The 16155-nt window shown below is 48.7% G+C and overlaps 1 protein-coding gene across 11 annotated transcripts in view; it reads right to left on the bottom strand.

Annotated features, from left to right (window-relative positions):
* The window catches only part of AMOTL1 (angiomotin like 1), a 153571-nt gene that overhangs the window by 56838 nt on the left and 80578 nt on the right, over positions 1 to 16155 (bottom strand). For 8 of the 11 annotated variants that reach the window (XM_044258293.1, XM_044258284.1, XM_044258282.1 and 5 more), the window contains 2 exons: positions 10086 to 10238; positions 4623 to 5550 (listed from right to left, as the gene is read on the bottom strand). In XM_044258293.1, the coding sequence (XP_044114228.1) occupies positions 4623 to 5550; positions 10086 to 10238 (1081 nt within the window). The remainder of the gene's footprint in view (positions 1 to 4622; positions 5551 to 10085; positions 10239 to 16155) is intronic. The other 3 variants (XM_044258287.1, XM_044258288.1, XM_044258289.1) reach the window with 1 other exon arrangement.

Genomic DNA, 16155 nt, shown 5'->3' on the forward strand with positions numbered 1-16155 from the left:
TGGATCCCCCCCTACCATCCAGTAGGGACAGTGACAGTGCCCACCCCTCAGAAATGCAGTGACAACAGAGGAAGGTCACCCACACAGAGTGCCTGGCGCAGGAAGGCACTGAAGCTTTAGTCCTGTTCCACTGCCCCCTGCTAAGGGTACAGATGGAGTTCTAGACACTGCAAGGTCAGGGCCAGTGATAGAGAACACAGGTTTTAGTGTGTTCTGAATCCATTATAATATATAGATCATACAAACGGAAGACAAAAACAGCTAATTTGCAAGGTTAAATTAACCGTTAAATCAACCCTCCAAATAACCCAGCTAATAATGCAAAGTAAAATAAAGAATCAACACTATCTGCCCATTAAGTGAGCAAAGGTTTTGTAATGACAATGACTAAGGTTGGTCACAGGGCAGGGACCTACACACTGTAACGATTTTTACCAAGTTATCTGGTATCACAAGTCATTAAATGTTTGTTACAATTTACCCAATAATTTCAACTCTAAATAATGATTTCTAAAGAAGTGAACCAAAAGTTCAGAGACCCCCTCCAGAGAACAGACCCCCAGACTTCTCCTGGGGCAAGGACAGACAGGGCAGCCAGCCACAACCTGAGTGAGAAGGGGACCGGGGGCTCCACGCACTCTCGAAACAGACATTCAGTTGGTCCTTCTGTTTTTAGCTCCACCTGCACACCAATTTTCAGAAACACTGCCAAGTCTTAAATATTTGGGGTCTTCTTGCAGGCCCTCCCATCATGCACTCAGAGAGCCACCCTCCTAGGGGTCCTAGGGGATAGGACCAGGTGTCAGGAGTCAGGGCACAGAAAACTTGATATGCATGATTGTGTTCACTCTATTATTTGTAGAAACGATGATGTAAATTATATACTTTATAAAATATCACCCAGCAATAAAAAGGATGGTGAGGAAAACAAGTGCGTGGTATTGTAGAAAGCACTGATACAATATGAGTTAAAACAAGCTAAGATACTATTGTAGAAAGAATGTGATACAACAGTACCGACAATAGCACAAACAAGCCAAGATACTACACTGAATATAATCTATGAGGATAACACACAAAGAAATGAATGTGTAGAGGAAAATGTTAACAGTCGTTGTACTAAGAAAGTAGGCTACTTTGAGTGATTTTTTTTTTTTACCTTTTCGGTTTCCACTTTCAGAAATATGGGCAGACTTCTTTGGAAAGCAAACAGGCACTTGACTGACGTCCTCCCAACTGCTCTGACAGCGGTCAGTGCTTCTAGAATGCTCTCTCCACAAAGTGAGTACGAATTATCACCCAAATGCGGGCTTTTTTTTTTTTTTAAAGCACAATTCTACATAGAACAACCCGTTCGATTCTCACCTTGTCCTCCTTTATATCCCTTACCACTTTCAGGTTGGAGAAAAAGGATGATGGGGCAGGAATAAAACCAGAGCCTTCCTCCTCGGCCAGCTCCTGTTCCCTGGAGGTCCCCACCAGCCACCTCAGCAGGGCCTTAGTCTCCCCATCTCTGCCAGCCTCACTACCTCACCCACCACAGGGGCCAACCTGGAGCAAGTCAACGAGGCTGTAACTGATAGCTTCTGCCTGGGGTTTCCCACCAAGAGACTAAAGTGCTTTACAACAAACCACCACACATCTCCACCTTTAGCAGGTCAGGGAGGGTACATGTATAAGCTATGGTGGGTCAGCAATGAAGCCAAGAACTCCCAAGTTCTTCCTCCTTCTGTCATAAGCTCTATGCTCTGTCTCACTTGCCTTTTGGACCTTTCCATCAGTTGGCAAATAGCCGTGAAGTCTGAACAATGTAAAGGGCCAGGAGATGGGACTCCATGACCTCACTCAGTGGCCCTTCCTTGGTGGCCAGGAGTCTGTGATGTACGGACCCCACAGCCTGCAGCTTTCAAAACCACCGCCATCAATGACGAACAGATAACTCTTTAGGTGCAAAGGAACATAACCACGAAACTCAAATCTCCTGGGTCGAAGGAAACTCGAAGATCGCACACTGCTGAGTCTCGGATCCCACCCTGGGAGTTCAGATCACGCTGGATGTGTCTGCGGCAGGACTGGTAGGCATGTACCTTTGTTGACTCTGTCGGCCCAGGGCTGGGCCGCTGGAGCCATGCTGGTGAGCCATGGCCAGGCTCACAAAGGGGCCTTTCAGCTCTGGGGCCGAGCCTCAGTGGCCTGTTACCTCTCTGGGGCCATTTTGATGTGCTGTGTCAGTCCGGCCACCAAGCCTGGCAATTAGCTCAAATCCCTCACGCATTTCTTCTTCTTTTTGACGTCATAACTTTGAGACAAATGACACTTTCCACAAGTAACTGGGTAGATCTCTTACTGCTGCTTCTCTTTGCTCTTATCCTGTCTCCCACCTCCTAGCTCACCTACGGCCAGATGACAAAAAAACAAAATGACCCACGTTATGCATTGCTGTAAAGCCAAAGAGAAGAGGAAGGCTTCCTTTGGGGATGTCCCCACCTTCTAGCAAGCTCTAAAGGCTGAGTCAAATGTTCAGGAAAAAATGTGAAACATCACAAACTCTCATTTGATCCTGTGATAAACACCCTTGATGACTATAAACAAGTCTCTTGAATCAATGTGGCACATATGCCAGAGATAGGAAGACTTTTCTTCCCCCCTCTTCAAACCTGACAGCTTTAAAGTTCAAATGTCTCCTGTGGCTTGAGGAACTATGGAAGGGTAAAAAACAAGAGCCCTGCAGGCCCCATGTTGGATTCCTCAGTCAGACTATGACGCCTTTGGGGAGAATGAGGTCCACAGCCTGGCAGAGTTCTCCAAGGTGCTATCCTGCTTCCAAGCTGGCATTCCCAGCCTAACATGCTCCTTCTGTCATAAGCTCTATGCTCTGTCTCACTTGCCTTTTGGACCTTTCCATCAGTAGGCAAAAGCTGTGAAGTCTGAACAATGTAAAGAGCCAGGAGATGGGACTCCATGACCTCACTCAGTGGCCCTTCCTTGGTGGCCAGGAGTCTGTGATGTACGGACCTCACAGCCTGCAGCTTTCAAAACCACCGCCATCAATGACGAACAGATAACTCTTTAGGCGCAAAGGAACATAACCACGAAACTCAAATCGGTCAGCGGTCAGGAAGCCGAGGGCAGGTGAGCCAGCTCTCTCCCTCTGCCAAGGCCCACTCACTGCCTTTTCAGAAGACATACAGCCAACGTGCACTCTACACACAGCCGCTGGGGTCCCCCAGGGAAAACTCAACTCATCTGATTTGGCAACAGACAGATAAAGCCCTTTGTGAGAATGATGACATAGCCAAGAACAGGCAGTAGTCACTTGCCTTCCCTTCTCCTGCTCCACCTCTCTCCAAGAAGCCTGGCAGCATTGAAATGCTCGTTACTCCCGAATTTGTACCTTCAGACCCAATTTCTCTCTTGAGAGTTTGATTTCCAACTGGCCTCTTGTTTCTCAGCTTCTGGGTCTAATCAGTCATTAAGTCCTGTCCGTGTGACTTTTCTGCCTCTCACAGCACATAACGCTCCACTGTACCTCCAGCCTCCAACGTAGGCCGTGCTCACCAGTTCTTAGCTGGACTACTGAAATTGTCCCTGGAGATCCTCATGGCCTCTGGTCCTGTTCCTTTGATCCATCCTCGACCGCCACTGAAGTCAACCTAATAAACACACACAGAGTCTCTCCCTGGAAACACTGGCTTTCCCAACTGCTTATGGCTAAATTCCAAACTCCATAGAAGGACTCCCAGAGACCTTGACCGGCTGGTCTCTGCTCCGTGTTCTAACACATCTCTGCCACTGCTGGCCACTCCCTAAACCACCCGTGGTACCTGGGTGTGTTCCAGACCAAACCAGCCCATTCCCCCCACACAGTGTGTTCTGCTACCCCATCTCCTCACATGCTTTCCCCACAACCCTACTGGTCCTTTAAGACCCAGCTTAGACGTCACCTCCTCTGTGGGGCTCTCCCCATTGCCTCTGGTTGTGAGTCATACAATCTCTCTGGTTCTAAGCACTCCATGTACTGCCTTCAAACAGCCCCTACAGAGCAGTGATGGGCTCAGGGGCTGGTCCTACCAGGACAGCGAGATGAGGTCCTTGAGGGCGGGAGACCTCGGAAATGCAGGCGTCTCTCCAGGCTTTAGTGTCTCATCTGCTCAATACAGAGGTGAAACTCTAAGATTTCTATGGCCCCTTTAGCTCCACTGTTCTAGCATTCAGACTATGTTTTCCTTTCAAATCTACAATGAAGAATGGCTCCATAAAACCCCATGGTAATAATAAGCTCCAGGAGTCTGGACACTGTCCACAGAGCCAGCCAGGAAAACTGCCGCTTTGCCTGGCCACTAGGCAGAGCTCCCAAGGATGGCCAGAGACCGAGGCTCCTCCCCTCAACTCATAAATCCCCGATCGCCTTCTGCTACATTTGGAGACAATCCTCCATTGATCTCTGTTCTGTTTCACTCTACGTATTCTGGTCCAGAAGTGCCTTATTAAGTATCACGCGCAAGGGAAAAAAAAAAACCCATGGCTGAAACCCAACCCGCCTTGAAAATAACAAGCGCGGAGAACATGATCTCGAAATTTCGAAAAGCCCGGTTAAACCCATGGGCCCGAGAGAGAATCACCTGGTCACCCCATACTCTGGGGGCGGCTGGTACCGCAGGACGGCCACTTCCGTTCTTGCGGGCTGAGGGGCGGGGTACGGCTTGACCATCTCGTGCAGCATCGCTGGGTGCTGGTCGCTGTAGAACAGTCCGTGCTCCTGGCTCTTGCTGACGGGGGACACCATCTGCTTGGTCTTGTAGGGGTACTCGGGCGGAGGACCCCGGGGATCCAGCACTTTCCCCGCGGGCTGGGCGGGGGAGGGTCCCCCTCCCGCCTTGAACCCCTTTCCGTTGCCAGAGCCAGGGAGGTGCTGCTTAGCACCGTTCCTCTCCAGCGACAGCTGCATGATCCTCTCGCTGAGAGAGCGCACGTGGCCCTGCTTGAGCTCCTTCAGCGCCTCGTCCTTGTGCGCCTGCCCGCTGCTGGCGCGGCTCACCGTGGGCCTGCCCTCGGTCCGGGCCTTCTGACCGCCGGCCCCGGCCATGTAGTAACCGTGCCCGACAGTCCCCTGCGGCGGCGGTGGCGGCGGCGGCTGCTGCCCCCGAAAGAACTGGGACTGCGCCTTGGCCTCCTCGTACGTGGGCAGCTCCTCGTTGTTCTGCTGAGGCTGCGGGGGCCGCACCTGCTTCTCCATCGCCGTGTTGTCCACCTGGTGTTCCTGACCCTGCGGCTCTTGGCGCGCCGCCTGGTAGACCATTGGTGGGTCTTCTGGAGCGAGGTTTTCCGTGGAAGAAAAGCTGTTCGTGGGGTGGGCGGGTCCTGCGCTCCCTGTGGCCTGGTGCTGAATGGCCAGCAAGTTCATGTTCTCGGTCGGGGTGCCATACCGCAGTTGTTCCTGGATCAGCCGCTGTAACACTGTCCCAGCGGCCGCATCCTCGGAACCTCTCATCTCCACCTCTGACGTCCGCAGGAGGCTTGGGGGCTGTAAGTGACACGGGGGCTCCTCAACTAGAAGGCAAACAGAGGGAAAAGGGTGTCAGGATGTGCCATGGGGACACAGGTCTAGATCTACACGCTGAGTAATTAACATGGTAGCTACCGTAGCCTTTATTCTTTTTATTTTATTTTATCACTTTATATATTTATTTACCTACTTATTTATTTTTACAGATTATTTATTTATTTGAGAGAGAGAGAGAGTGCATGGGGGGAGGAACAGAGGGACAGAAGCTCAGCAGGGAGCCTGATGTGGGGTTCAAACCCAGGACCCTCAGATCATGACCTGAGCTGAAGGCACCCAGGCCACCCAGGTGCCTGCTACAGTAGCCTTTAAAGACAACATTTCAAATACACTGCCACCTCCATTTACCCTAAGTGTCTCAGGGAAGTGTTGCTCCCATTCACAGCGAGGCTACTACCCTCCATTCCCTCATCTCCTGCTTCCTCCTGGACCTTGCTGTCCTTCACCCCTTCCCTTTCCTTTAAACTCCCTGCTGGCTCCTTGCCTTCCTCATATAAACATGCCAAATCTTTCCCATCTTTAAAAAAAAAATAAATAATGGAAGCAAAAAAAAAAAAAAAAAAACCAAGATCAAACAAAAAGGAATCCCCTCTTCTTGGCCCTAGCCACATACCTTTAACTGTCTCTGTGCATCTGTACTCCTGTTCTCTTTTGATTGTCCTCGGTAAGCAGTCTACACTCCCCGTCTCCACTTTCCAAATGCCCCATTTGCCACTCTCCCTAAAGTTCTGATTAACTACCAAGCCCAGCGAGAATACTCCATCTCCCGTATGACACACCTCACCTGTCAGAAGCATTTCAGACTTGTCATGGTGAGCATCTCCTTCCTGAAGTGCTTCCTGAAGCATCCAGGTCTCCCACCTCCAACCCCTGCCCTGGTTCCAGCTCCTGCCTCTCTGGGCACTTCTTCTCTGGCCCTCTCTTCTCCACCCGCCTCTTAAATTCTGGTTATTTCCCACAGCTCTTCCCTGAAAGCTCTCCCACCATCACTCAAGAGAATCTCCCAGGCCATCACACCGGCCACCCGTCTTTGACGACTGATTCATGACCCACATCTACCGCCCCCAGCAGACGTCCCGTTGGCTCTCCACACTCAAAATGTCTTCCCCGCCCCCAGCACTTACCCACCAAACCCCATATCCCTCCCTCATCTACTCCTTGCCAAGCCAGAAACCTGGGCATTTTCCAAAGTTCCTTCTCCTCCCTTACCTCTAGCATCCAGTATTAGCCTGCCAACTCTACCTCTTAAACACCTCTCCTAACCTTTTTCATTCCCCTCCAGTCCCCAAGTGTATTATTGATAACCACAGTGTAACCGTAAGAGCCATTTTTAAAAATACATATGATGCACCGGGTACTGTGCTAAATTCTCTCCACATGTTATTTCGTTTATCCCTCAGATAATCGTATGAGGCACATATGATCATACGAGACAGATATAATTTCCCCTATCTCACAGATGAGGAGAGAGGCTCAGAGAAGGCGAATGACAGGGGTCACAGAGGTAGGAAGAGCCAGAGTCAGGATCTGACTCATTCTACAAAAAAAGCTGTATTTATTCCACAACACTGCAAAGCCCATGGTGTCTCATACCCAGACAATTCCAGCAGCCTCTTATCTATTTTTCTGACATTTGGTCCCACCTCCAAACCCACCCGGGAGACCTCAACCTATCTTCCACATTACCCTGAAAGACTGTTCAACTAGGAAAACCTAACTATATCACCCCTCTGCACAAAATTCCTCAGTAGTGAATTACAAGATGAAACTGACATCCTACCCTGGGCTGCAGCAGGTACGGGGGAACCAGCAACAGTTCAGGCCACCACCACTACCTCCCCTCCCAGGCCACCCCTCGGTGCGTGAGTCCAGCAGCACCTAAGACCACATAGCTCCCAGACACGCAAGTTCTCTCCCGCCTCTAGGATTTCACTCATGTTCTTCCCTCTGCCGAGAGAAATGCACCTCACCAGGTCTTCTTGGGAAATTCCTAGACATGCTTCAAATGAGGGCTCACAGCTACTCTGGAGTATAACTTGTCCCACTGCAGCCCAGCAGACTTGACCCCTCCTCCTAAGTGCCTTCTCCATTCGTACAGATCACCATTAGAACCGTTATCGCCCTAGATAGCAGCGATTATTTATCCAAGACTCTCAGCTTCTTAAAGGCAAGGATCCTGCCAAGCCATCCCAGTCTCTCTAGTGCACAGAACCCAGTGTGCATGTAACAGGGGAACAAACATTTAAGAATTCCTACATGAGTGCCATGAAATAGAAAATCTGTCCATTTCACAATACTAGTAAGTAGTGTATTGAGGAAATTACATAGCAGTAAGATAGTAAAAATTCTAGCACTTACTTCAGGTGTGACCTTGAGCAAATCACTATCTCTGAGCTCAATCTCCTCATGGGTAAAGAGAGGGAACTGAACTAGATCATCGCCAAGCAGCCTCACTTCTACAATCCCAGGCAATGATGGCTCTGTTTCTATATATACACAGAATACCTCATCTCCCCCCAAACCATCTTTCTTCCCCAAGGTTGCCTTTTTGTTTGTTTGTGTTTTCTGTAATTGGCAGCCTTACCCTGTAAGCCAAGCCATCCAGACAGAAATTTCAGATGTACTTTTGGCCCTTTGTCTCTTTTTCTCTCCACATTTGATCAAGTGCCAAACTAGTTTTTCTTGGTCCAGTAAAATGAGAAAAAATAAAGGTGGTAGTATACCGCCCATATACACGTGTGTACCCACAGATGCTTGTCATTAGGTTTATGCCTCTATCTTTTTTTAGGCAAGGGCTATGAAAGGTCACATCCCTCTTACTCTTTATGGCATTAAAATATGACAAAAGGTGACACTAGATGACATTTTTAGTGTCTTAGCAATAGTAAAAGACTGCAACCCTAATTTCCATGCCCTCAGCCAGTTCCCAGGTGCCTGTTCTCCCTACTACTTGCCTTAGAGGTCTCCAATGGCCTCCTCACATCTCTTGCCTCTGGCCTCTTCTTCCAGTCCACACTGTATATATGATATATACTCTTCTACCAGAATTCAAGAACGAGATGGCAGAGTTTTATCTGCTCTCTAGTGCCTAGAACACAACCCTGATGCACAGAAGGCATTCAGAAAATAATTGTCCTGCAACTTCAAGAACTTTACAGACTGGGTCCTGAAGCTCATGACCAGAACTCTGATCACACCGGTCTGCCTCTCCCTTCCCCCACACCCTCCAAATCACACCCCCAAGACCTCAGGCAAGTTACTTGGCTTCTCTGAACCTCTCTCCTCTGGGAAATGGGCAGACTTCATTTCTACTCCAGAAGACTGCAAGTGCAGTAAATTCGAACTTATTCCCTACTTCCCAAGAAGGTATACTATAACTAAGATATAAGCCCAAAACTCAGCAATAAAAAATTTCAAACACGAGAAACAGGTTATTGGAAGTCCATGTAAGATGAATTGCCAAAGAACTATAATAAGCAATGAAGAACCCAAGGAAAGAGAGATCAGTGTGGGCTTCGGTGGGCCACATATTCACTGTGCAAATCTTCCCCACCAACCAGTTACATCCAGGCCTTCAAACAGGTGCTGGAGGTAGAAGGTAAAGAGAACACAGTCCCTGCCCTCAGGATAACTGTTATGAAAGGCTTGTGGCACAAGCGAATTCACATAAAAATAAACATTGTAAACAACTTGAGAAAAATGCAAATAAAAAGACAAATGTATTTCCAAAAGATAATGATGTGCGGGAGAGGGGTTCTCCTCAAGCATGAAAACTACTGAATTTCCTTTTCATAAGCACATTTGCCAAGAACCAGGAGATCCCTTACAGTGCTTTTTGTTTTGCTTTTGTTTTAAGATTTTATTTATTTGACAGAGAGCAGGAGAGAGAGAGCACACAAGCAAGGGTAAGAGCAGAGGGAGAGGAAGAAGCAGACTCACCATGGAGCAGGGAGCCCGATGTGGGGTTCAATCCCAGGAGCCCAGGATCATGACCTGAGTCAAGGGCAAATGCCCAACCGACTGAGCCTCCCAGGCACCCCTCCTTCAGTGGTTTTAAAGATTCCCTTCTAGTTTTACCAATTTCAAATGCCCTCAAAAATAGGCAAGAAGTTTTCACACAGGAATCAGTTCCCTGCCTACTATAGCTTTGAATTTCTTCTGAACTTCTCAATTATTTGCAGAAAGAGATAAAAGTGAAAGCAGAGGAGGAGGAAAAAGTTCTGGAAAAAAATACTACAAAAATGTATATAGGATTTAGAGAAAAATTAGGGAATAAATGGTATGACTCTTAAGTTCCTACATAAGAACTCTGTCTGTTGAGAGTCACATATTATTATAAAACAGTCTACTGACACCAGAGCACAAACATTAAGAATAAGACACCCACCAATAAAAAGACAATCAATAATACAACTGGCCGGTTTGTAAAACAAGGACAGAAAAAAAATTACGCAAAAGGCTAAAAATCAGAAACATATGATCATCCTGTTTTTCCAACCGAAATGCCAGTAAAAGGACTTACCAACTTTTTCCCTGATGCTACTACCGTTTGCCTCCACTGTCAAAGCAGATGGTTCACGCCTCCCAGAATAGAGCTGGAAGTCAGGGAAAAAGTAGTTGGGGTCTTCCAGAATTGGGGCGGGACTACCGGGGCTGTAACAAACAGGAGGGGGACCTGGGGAAGAAGCAAAGTGCCTATTAGTGCCAATGAAGTCCTCCTCTCCCTCCTTCCTGTGTGACTCACGAGAGCCCACGAGGCATTCTCCCACACTCAACTCGGAGCTGTCTTTTTGATTCAGAAAACTCCAAAGTTAACATTCAGAATTATTGCAAGTCCAACCACCCACCAAAATGACCCGTGAGGTCAAAATAACAACCTACAAGACACACTGAGTGAAGTCACGATGATTTCACACGACCCAGTTCCACGCACCGACAGAAATCACGCCCCCTACAGAACTGGACAAATCGCAAAGTTCGGGATGGTCAAGGTGGGGGACAGAAAGGACAGGGGTGGGGAGGCCAGAAAAGGAGACTAAAAGGAGAAGAGCAGCTGTGTCACGAAGACATAAAAGACACCAAGACACCAAGAGGGGATGGCTGTGTCGCCAGGCCACGTGGGAGCAAAAGCCTGTCCCAGCCCAGGACAGAGCTCGCAGCCCCACTCAAGGATTCTGGAACCCAGGCGGCAGTGTGAGCTGGGGTCATGGGTTCTGGCTCTCTGCCCCAGTTTATCTGCTTTACACACAAACCGGAATGGGCTTTCTGTTCCAATTCAACGTGACACAGTAGTAAACCCTATAGGCACTAAACATGAGATCCCACTACAGGAACACTAATACGGACACGGAAAGCTGGGCAGCATGGGCCTGGGCTCTCAGCCCTCTCTGCACGGACTTCTCTGCTTCCTTTACTCCAGGGGAAGAATCATGCTTTTGGGGTGTGGGTGTGTGTGTGTGTGTGTGTTTTAAATTAAAATCCTTGACCAAATGATAATTAAAACAAAAATGTTTCTCAGCTCTAAAATTTTATTTATTTGAGAGAGAGAGAGAGATAGAGAGAGACCACAAGTGGGGGAGGGGGGAAGGGGGAAGAAGCAGACTCCCTCTGAGCAGGCAGCCCAAGGACAACATGGGACTCCAACCCAGGACCTTGGGATGATGACCTGAGCCGAAGGCAGACACTGAACTGACTGAGCCACTCAGGTGCCTCAGCTTTAACTTCAAACTGATCTCAAAGTAATCTGATATGTCTTGCTAGATTTTTTTATCTGCTCCTTTCCCATAAGGCCAAAGCTAGCAATACCTACTTATTCTGAGGTCATAGATGGGGGTTTACTCATCAGCCTCCTCAGTGTCTTTACTTCAAAACACAAAGTAATATTTGCCTGCTTGCTCACACCTATCACAGACATGTGTAGACTACAGAGGAAAAAAAATAGGATATTTATCTTATAAAATTAAACTGAATAATGTAGTAGTGGCTCTCATCTTAAAGATGAACATAAACCAAATCTGAATGACACATTATATGGGGTCCAGCCTAAACCTGCAGCTCCAGTGCCTATGACAGTATCTGTCAGGGTCTCTTTTTGGCCCACCCGCAAGGAGTATCCTGGAAGAAACCCGTTCCCTTCTGGGCCTCACCTTCTATATCGAAAAATCTAACTCAGGCTAAAATTAGGAATCACGGATGGCCTGGGTTCTAAAGCAAATCCTGACCTGGCTTCTATGTCAGCATGCGGAAATGTTGTGGGAAATAAGAGAAGTGCAAGGTGCAACGTCGGCGGCACATCACAGTCACCACAGAACTTCTAAAATCCTAGTACCTGGAGTGCCCAGGTGGCTCAGTCAGCTAAGCATCTGCCTTTGGCTTGGGTCATGATCCCAGGGCCCTGGGATCGAGCCCCACCTTGGGCTCCCTGCTCAGCAGAGAGCCTGCTTCTCCCTCTCCCTCTGCCCTTCCCCCTGCTAGTGCTCTCTCACGCTCTCTCTTTGTCAAATAAACAAATAAAATCTTTAAAAAATAAAGAAAAAACCAAATCCTAATATCCAAGCTTCCTCCAGATCATTTTATTTGGGTTCTCTGGGGACTGGGCCCAGGCATCTGATTTTTATAGGGCTCCCCAAATAGTTTTAGTGTGCAGCCAAAGCTGGGAAGCCCTAAGCTGGAGGGCAGAAGAGTGCACCCAGGCAAAAATCCCCAAACATGGCAACACCTTTCTGTACCCTCAGCCCCGCCCCCACCAAATCAGCATGAGAGAGTTGAGGACTCACACATTTCAAAAAGAGAGAGTGGTGTTTTCTCATTATGGATCTGGCTCAGGAATGGCATGTGCAAGCATATAACTCTGGGTGACACCATCTAGTCACGTGGCTTAAAATTTTAAGTGAGAACGGGGAGCAATCTGCTAATGAAACGGAGTCCTAATTAAGGGTATATATGTATAAGTGTATATGCCTATAAAGGAATGTGTAGGGTGTGTGTGCATAGGTATAGGCTTTCGATACAGAACCTAGCTAAGAACCTCTGCACTAAGCCATTCTCATCACTACAATGAGACAGGGACCACGGTTACCAGAACCAAGATGCAGCCCCACATACAAGCTGGCCTTAGAACAGAGGACCGGGTCTCCGAAAGCACTGTGAGCTGGCGGAATGGAATGGCCGGCCAATATCAACCAATCAGAACGAGGCCCTTCCAACCAATCAAGATAACGTTCTTTTCCCCGCCCCCTCATTTGCAAATCAAACCAGCGTGGGAAGCGGAGGAGGAGCCTTATAGGCTGCAGGACTTCCCTTCTGTTCCAGCCAGTCTAACTTCTCTCTCCTAGTGCTGAGTCTCCCTTCAGCTCCAGCTGTAACCCTGGTAAAGCCTTGTCTGTGCCTTTGATTTAGGGATACAGCCTCGTTTCTATCCTTGCGCAGCCCAAGAACCAGTAACGGAAACCCTGATACAAACTGATTTTCCACAGCTTATCCAGTGGCCCGGCAAAGGAGAGCAGGTTCAACAGCTCCAGGCCACAGAGCATACGGAGAGCAATCCTTGAAAGCGCCCCCTGTCCCCACATCAGCAGAGAAGGCACCAGAGATACGCCACCTTTCACCATTTGGCTACAGGCCTCAATATTATGAAAGCGCAAAAGCACTTCGCACACACCCGCAGACTGAGGGATGTCCAACCACGTATCAACAATCACTTAAGACGCTTTTTTTGTACACTTGGGTGTCCCTCGCATTCCCAGACAGTCCCGTTCCCACTGCCGCCCCCTACTCCTGGGAGCTGCGGAAAGAGCCCAGCAGATGACCAGATGGGCCCTGCAGACAGGCAGGCCTGGTATCATCGCTCCACTAAGCCACGTGAACCAAGTGAACTCGTCCAGCCTGACGCCCACCGAATCACACTCTTTGTAGCTTCCTCACTTGTCAGGCAAGATAAAATGACCAGAATGTGTGTCACTGGGTCTGCGGCAGCAGATTCCTGGGCTATACAGCAAAAATGAAAGCGAGGCCTCGCCCTTAATCCCATGGGTACATAATCCTTCCCCTCCTATGCTAGTTCAGAATCTTCACTAGGAACTCCTGAAGCAAAAACCGAGGCTCTTTTCTTACGTGAAGGCAGGGTACACGATCTACCCCCACGAGGTCAAGGCTAGCTGACATGAGGAACTGGAAGGAAATGCCTGACACACAACAACATATGAGGGGGAATGCTGTGGGCTTTGTTAGCGTTCCCCACCCCCAGGAGCAAGGCTGGGAGAATCCACCGACACTTCCAGGTACCACTTCCACCAGGGGAGCCCCTGCAAGGCCAGGCTCCTGTCCAGGGCCCCAGGCAGGGTAGTGGTTTTAGAGCCGTGCACAGCCAATCAAGGATCCCCACGTGCTCAAAGGTGTGTTAGGCGGCTGTGAGGTTGCCCCAGGGGCTACATAAAGACTATTTTACTCCGGCCTTACTGACTTGCAGTAGTAACCTGCCTTTTTCAAGCCAATCTTTGTCCCAGGAAGACTACCAACACAGCTTTAGCCTACAGGGGGATAGTGGCACAAGCAATGGCAAACAGGCTAAGGCCAGCGTAATGGAGTGAGCTCTCTATAGCGTCTCCCTCTTGGGGGGGGTGCACGGGCAGGTCCTAGGGCTCCTGACGGAGGGCCAGGGATCTGTCTGTGCTGTGTGCCACAAAGGGTGAAGTTCTGGAATTCTGGCTGGAGCAGTCGACATTTCTGTCTCATCGTGGCTCTGATCCATCTCACCAAGAACGGTCCGCTTCTTTACCAAATCCGCCTGTCTGTGTCCACAAGAAGAATCCTGTGGGGCTCTCTCTGAGAGTGACTGCTTCTGGCTTATTTCTGAAGCTCCCTTCCCATTATGGTTTTATGGTGTTACTTTCTTTGTACCTGTCCTGAAGCCTTTAGGTAATGCAACCCTGGACGAGACTTTTTTCCCCCTTACTCAAGATAGCCGTAACAAAGGACCTCATTGTTGAAGGGAAAATGAATTAAGGGGAAATGACGTGAGTTTTCTGGGGGTAGGCAAGAGGCAGAAGAACCCTGGTGACCTCATCTGCTTCACCTCCACCACAACTGATCTGAGATCAGATCCTGAATCTGTAAAGAGGCTAATAGAACAGGCTCAGAAGTGTCCTTTATGTTTAGACACCGGAAGACATTCCAACAGTCACTCGCCCATCACCTAGCACTCACAGAGCTGGGAAATCTCCTGTCCTTAAATCTCACTTCTAAGCATGCCATTTGCTGGCACATACTGTTCTAGCTACAGCTTCAAGGCCAAATTCTGTTTGGATTTCAAGGCTGCCTACTACAGTTGGGTGGGTACCCTACTGTCAACAGCCTTAATGGTCCACTTGGCCTCCCCACATTCCGTGATCATGTCACCCCATTTTCCAAGTTCCAGCTGGAAATCCTATCCCCTGACTTCACACTCCACTCCCCAAATCCTTCACAGTTCACCCCAACAAACTCACTATACTTCCTGTCGAACACCCCCCCAACACACATAATGGCTTTCCTTCCCTCAACTATGGCAGCAATTATGAGGTGAAGCCCACAACTTAGCATTTAAACATCAACTACCGGGCGCCTGCGTGGCTCAGTGGTTTAAAGCCTCTGCCTGCAGCTCAGGTCATGATCTCAGTGTCCTGGGATCGAGGCCCGCATTGGGCTTTCTGCTCAGTAGGGAGCCTGCTTCCCCCCCTCTCTCTATCTGCCTCTCTGTCTACTTGTGATTTCTGTCAAATAAATAAATAAAATCTTTTAAAAAAAATAAACATCAACTACCTAGTATTTTACAGCAGTCATTTAAAGATTTTTTTTTTTAATTTATTTATTTGACAGACAGAGATCACAGGTAGGCAGAGAGAGGGGGGAAGCAGGCTCCCTGCTGAGCAGAGAGCCCAATGCAGGGCTCCATCCCAGGACCCTGGGATCATGATCTGAGCCAAAGGCAGAGGCTTTAACCCACTGAGCCACCTACGTGCCCCTGTTTTTCGTATGTTGGTTTTGTTTGTTTGTTTGTTTTAAGATTTTATTTATTTGAAAGAGGAAAAGCAAGCGTGAACTGCGTGAAGGGCAGAGGGAAAAGCAGACTTCCTACTGAGGGAGAGCCAGAGGTGGGGCTTGAACCCAGAACTCCCGGATCATGCCCTACGGGGAAGGGAGACACTCAGCCACCTGAGGCACCCAGGCGCCCTTGTAACAGAGATTTTAAACACAGTAACAAACAACTGTGGACTTCTACCTTCCCTTCAAAGAGCTAAGGAATTTGCTGAGTGTGCCAGCAGCCTCAAAGTTAAATGTAAGCAACCAAGCCTGATTTGGGCAGATCTGCAGGCTTTTCTAGGGGAGTGGGATGCTCTGCTCAGGGAGACAGACACCCTAGAAACAATGTTTAGAAGCAGCCTCAGGAGCCCATGACTAGGGCCTGAAAAGGAAAGGCAGGTCTGTTCACAAGTCCTCTTAAGAGACCAAGCTAGCTCTTCTGAGTTAGCCGATTCCCACTTCAGGAGCCTGAGATCGGCGTGAAGCAAAGACAGGTGAGAGCACCCTGCTCTAGAACACTTGCACACAACACA

Source organism: Neovison vison, chromosome 7 (genome assembly GCF_020171115.1).
Source record: "Neovison vison isolate M4711 chromosome 7, ASM_NN_V1, whole genome shotgun sequence".
NCBI lineage: Eukaryota > Metazoa > Chordata > Mammalia > Carnivora > Mustelidae > Neogale > Neogale vison.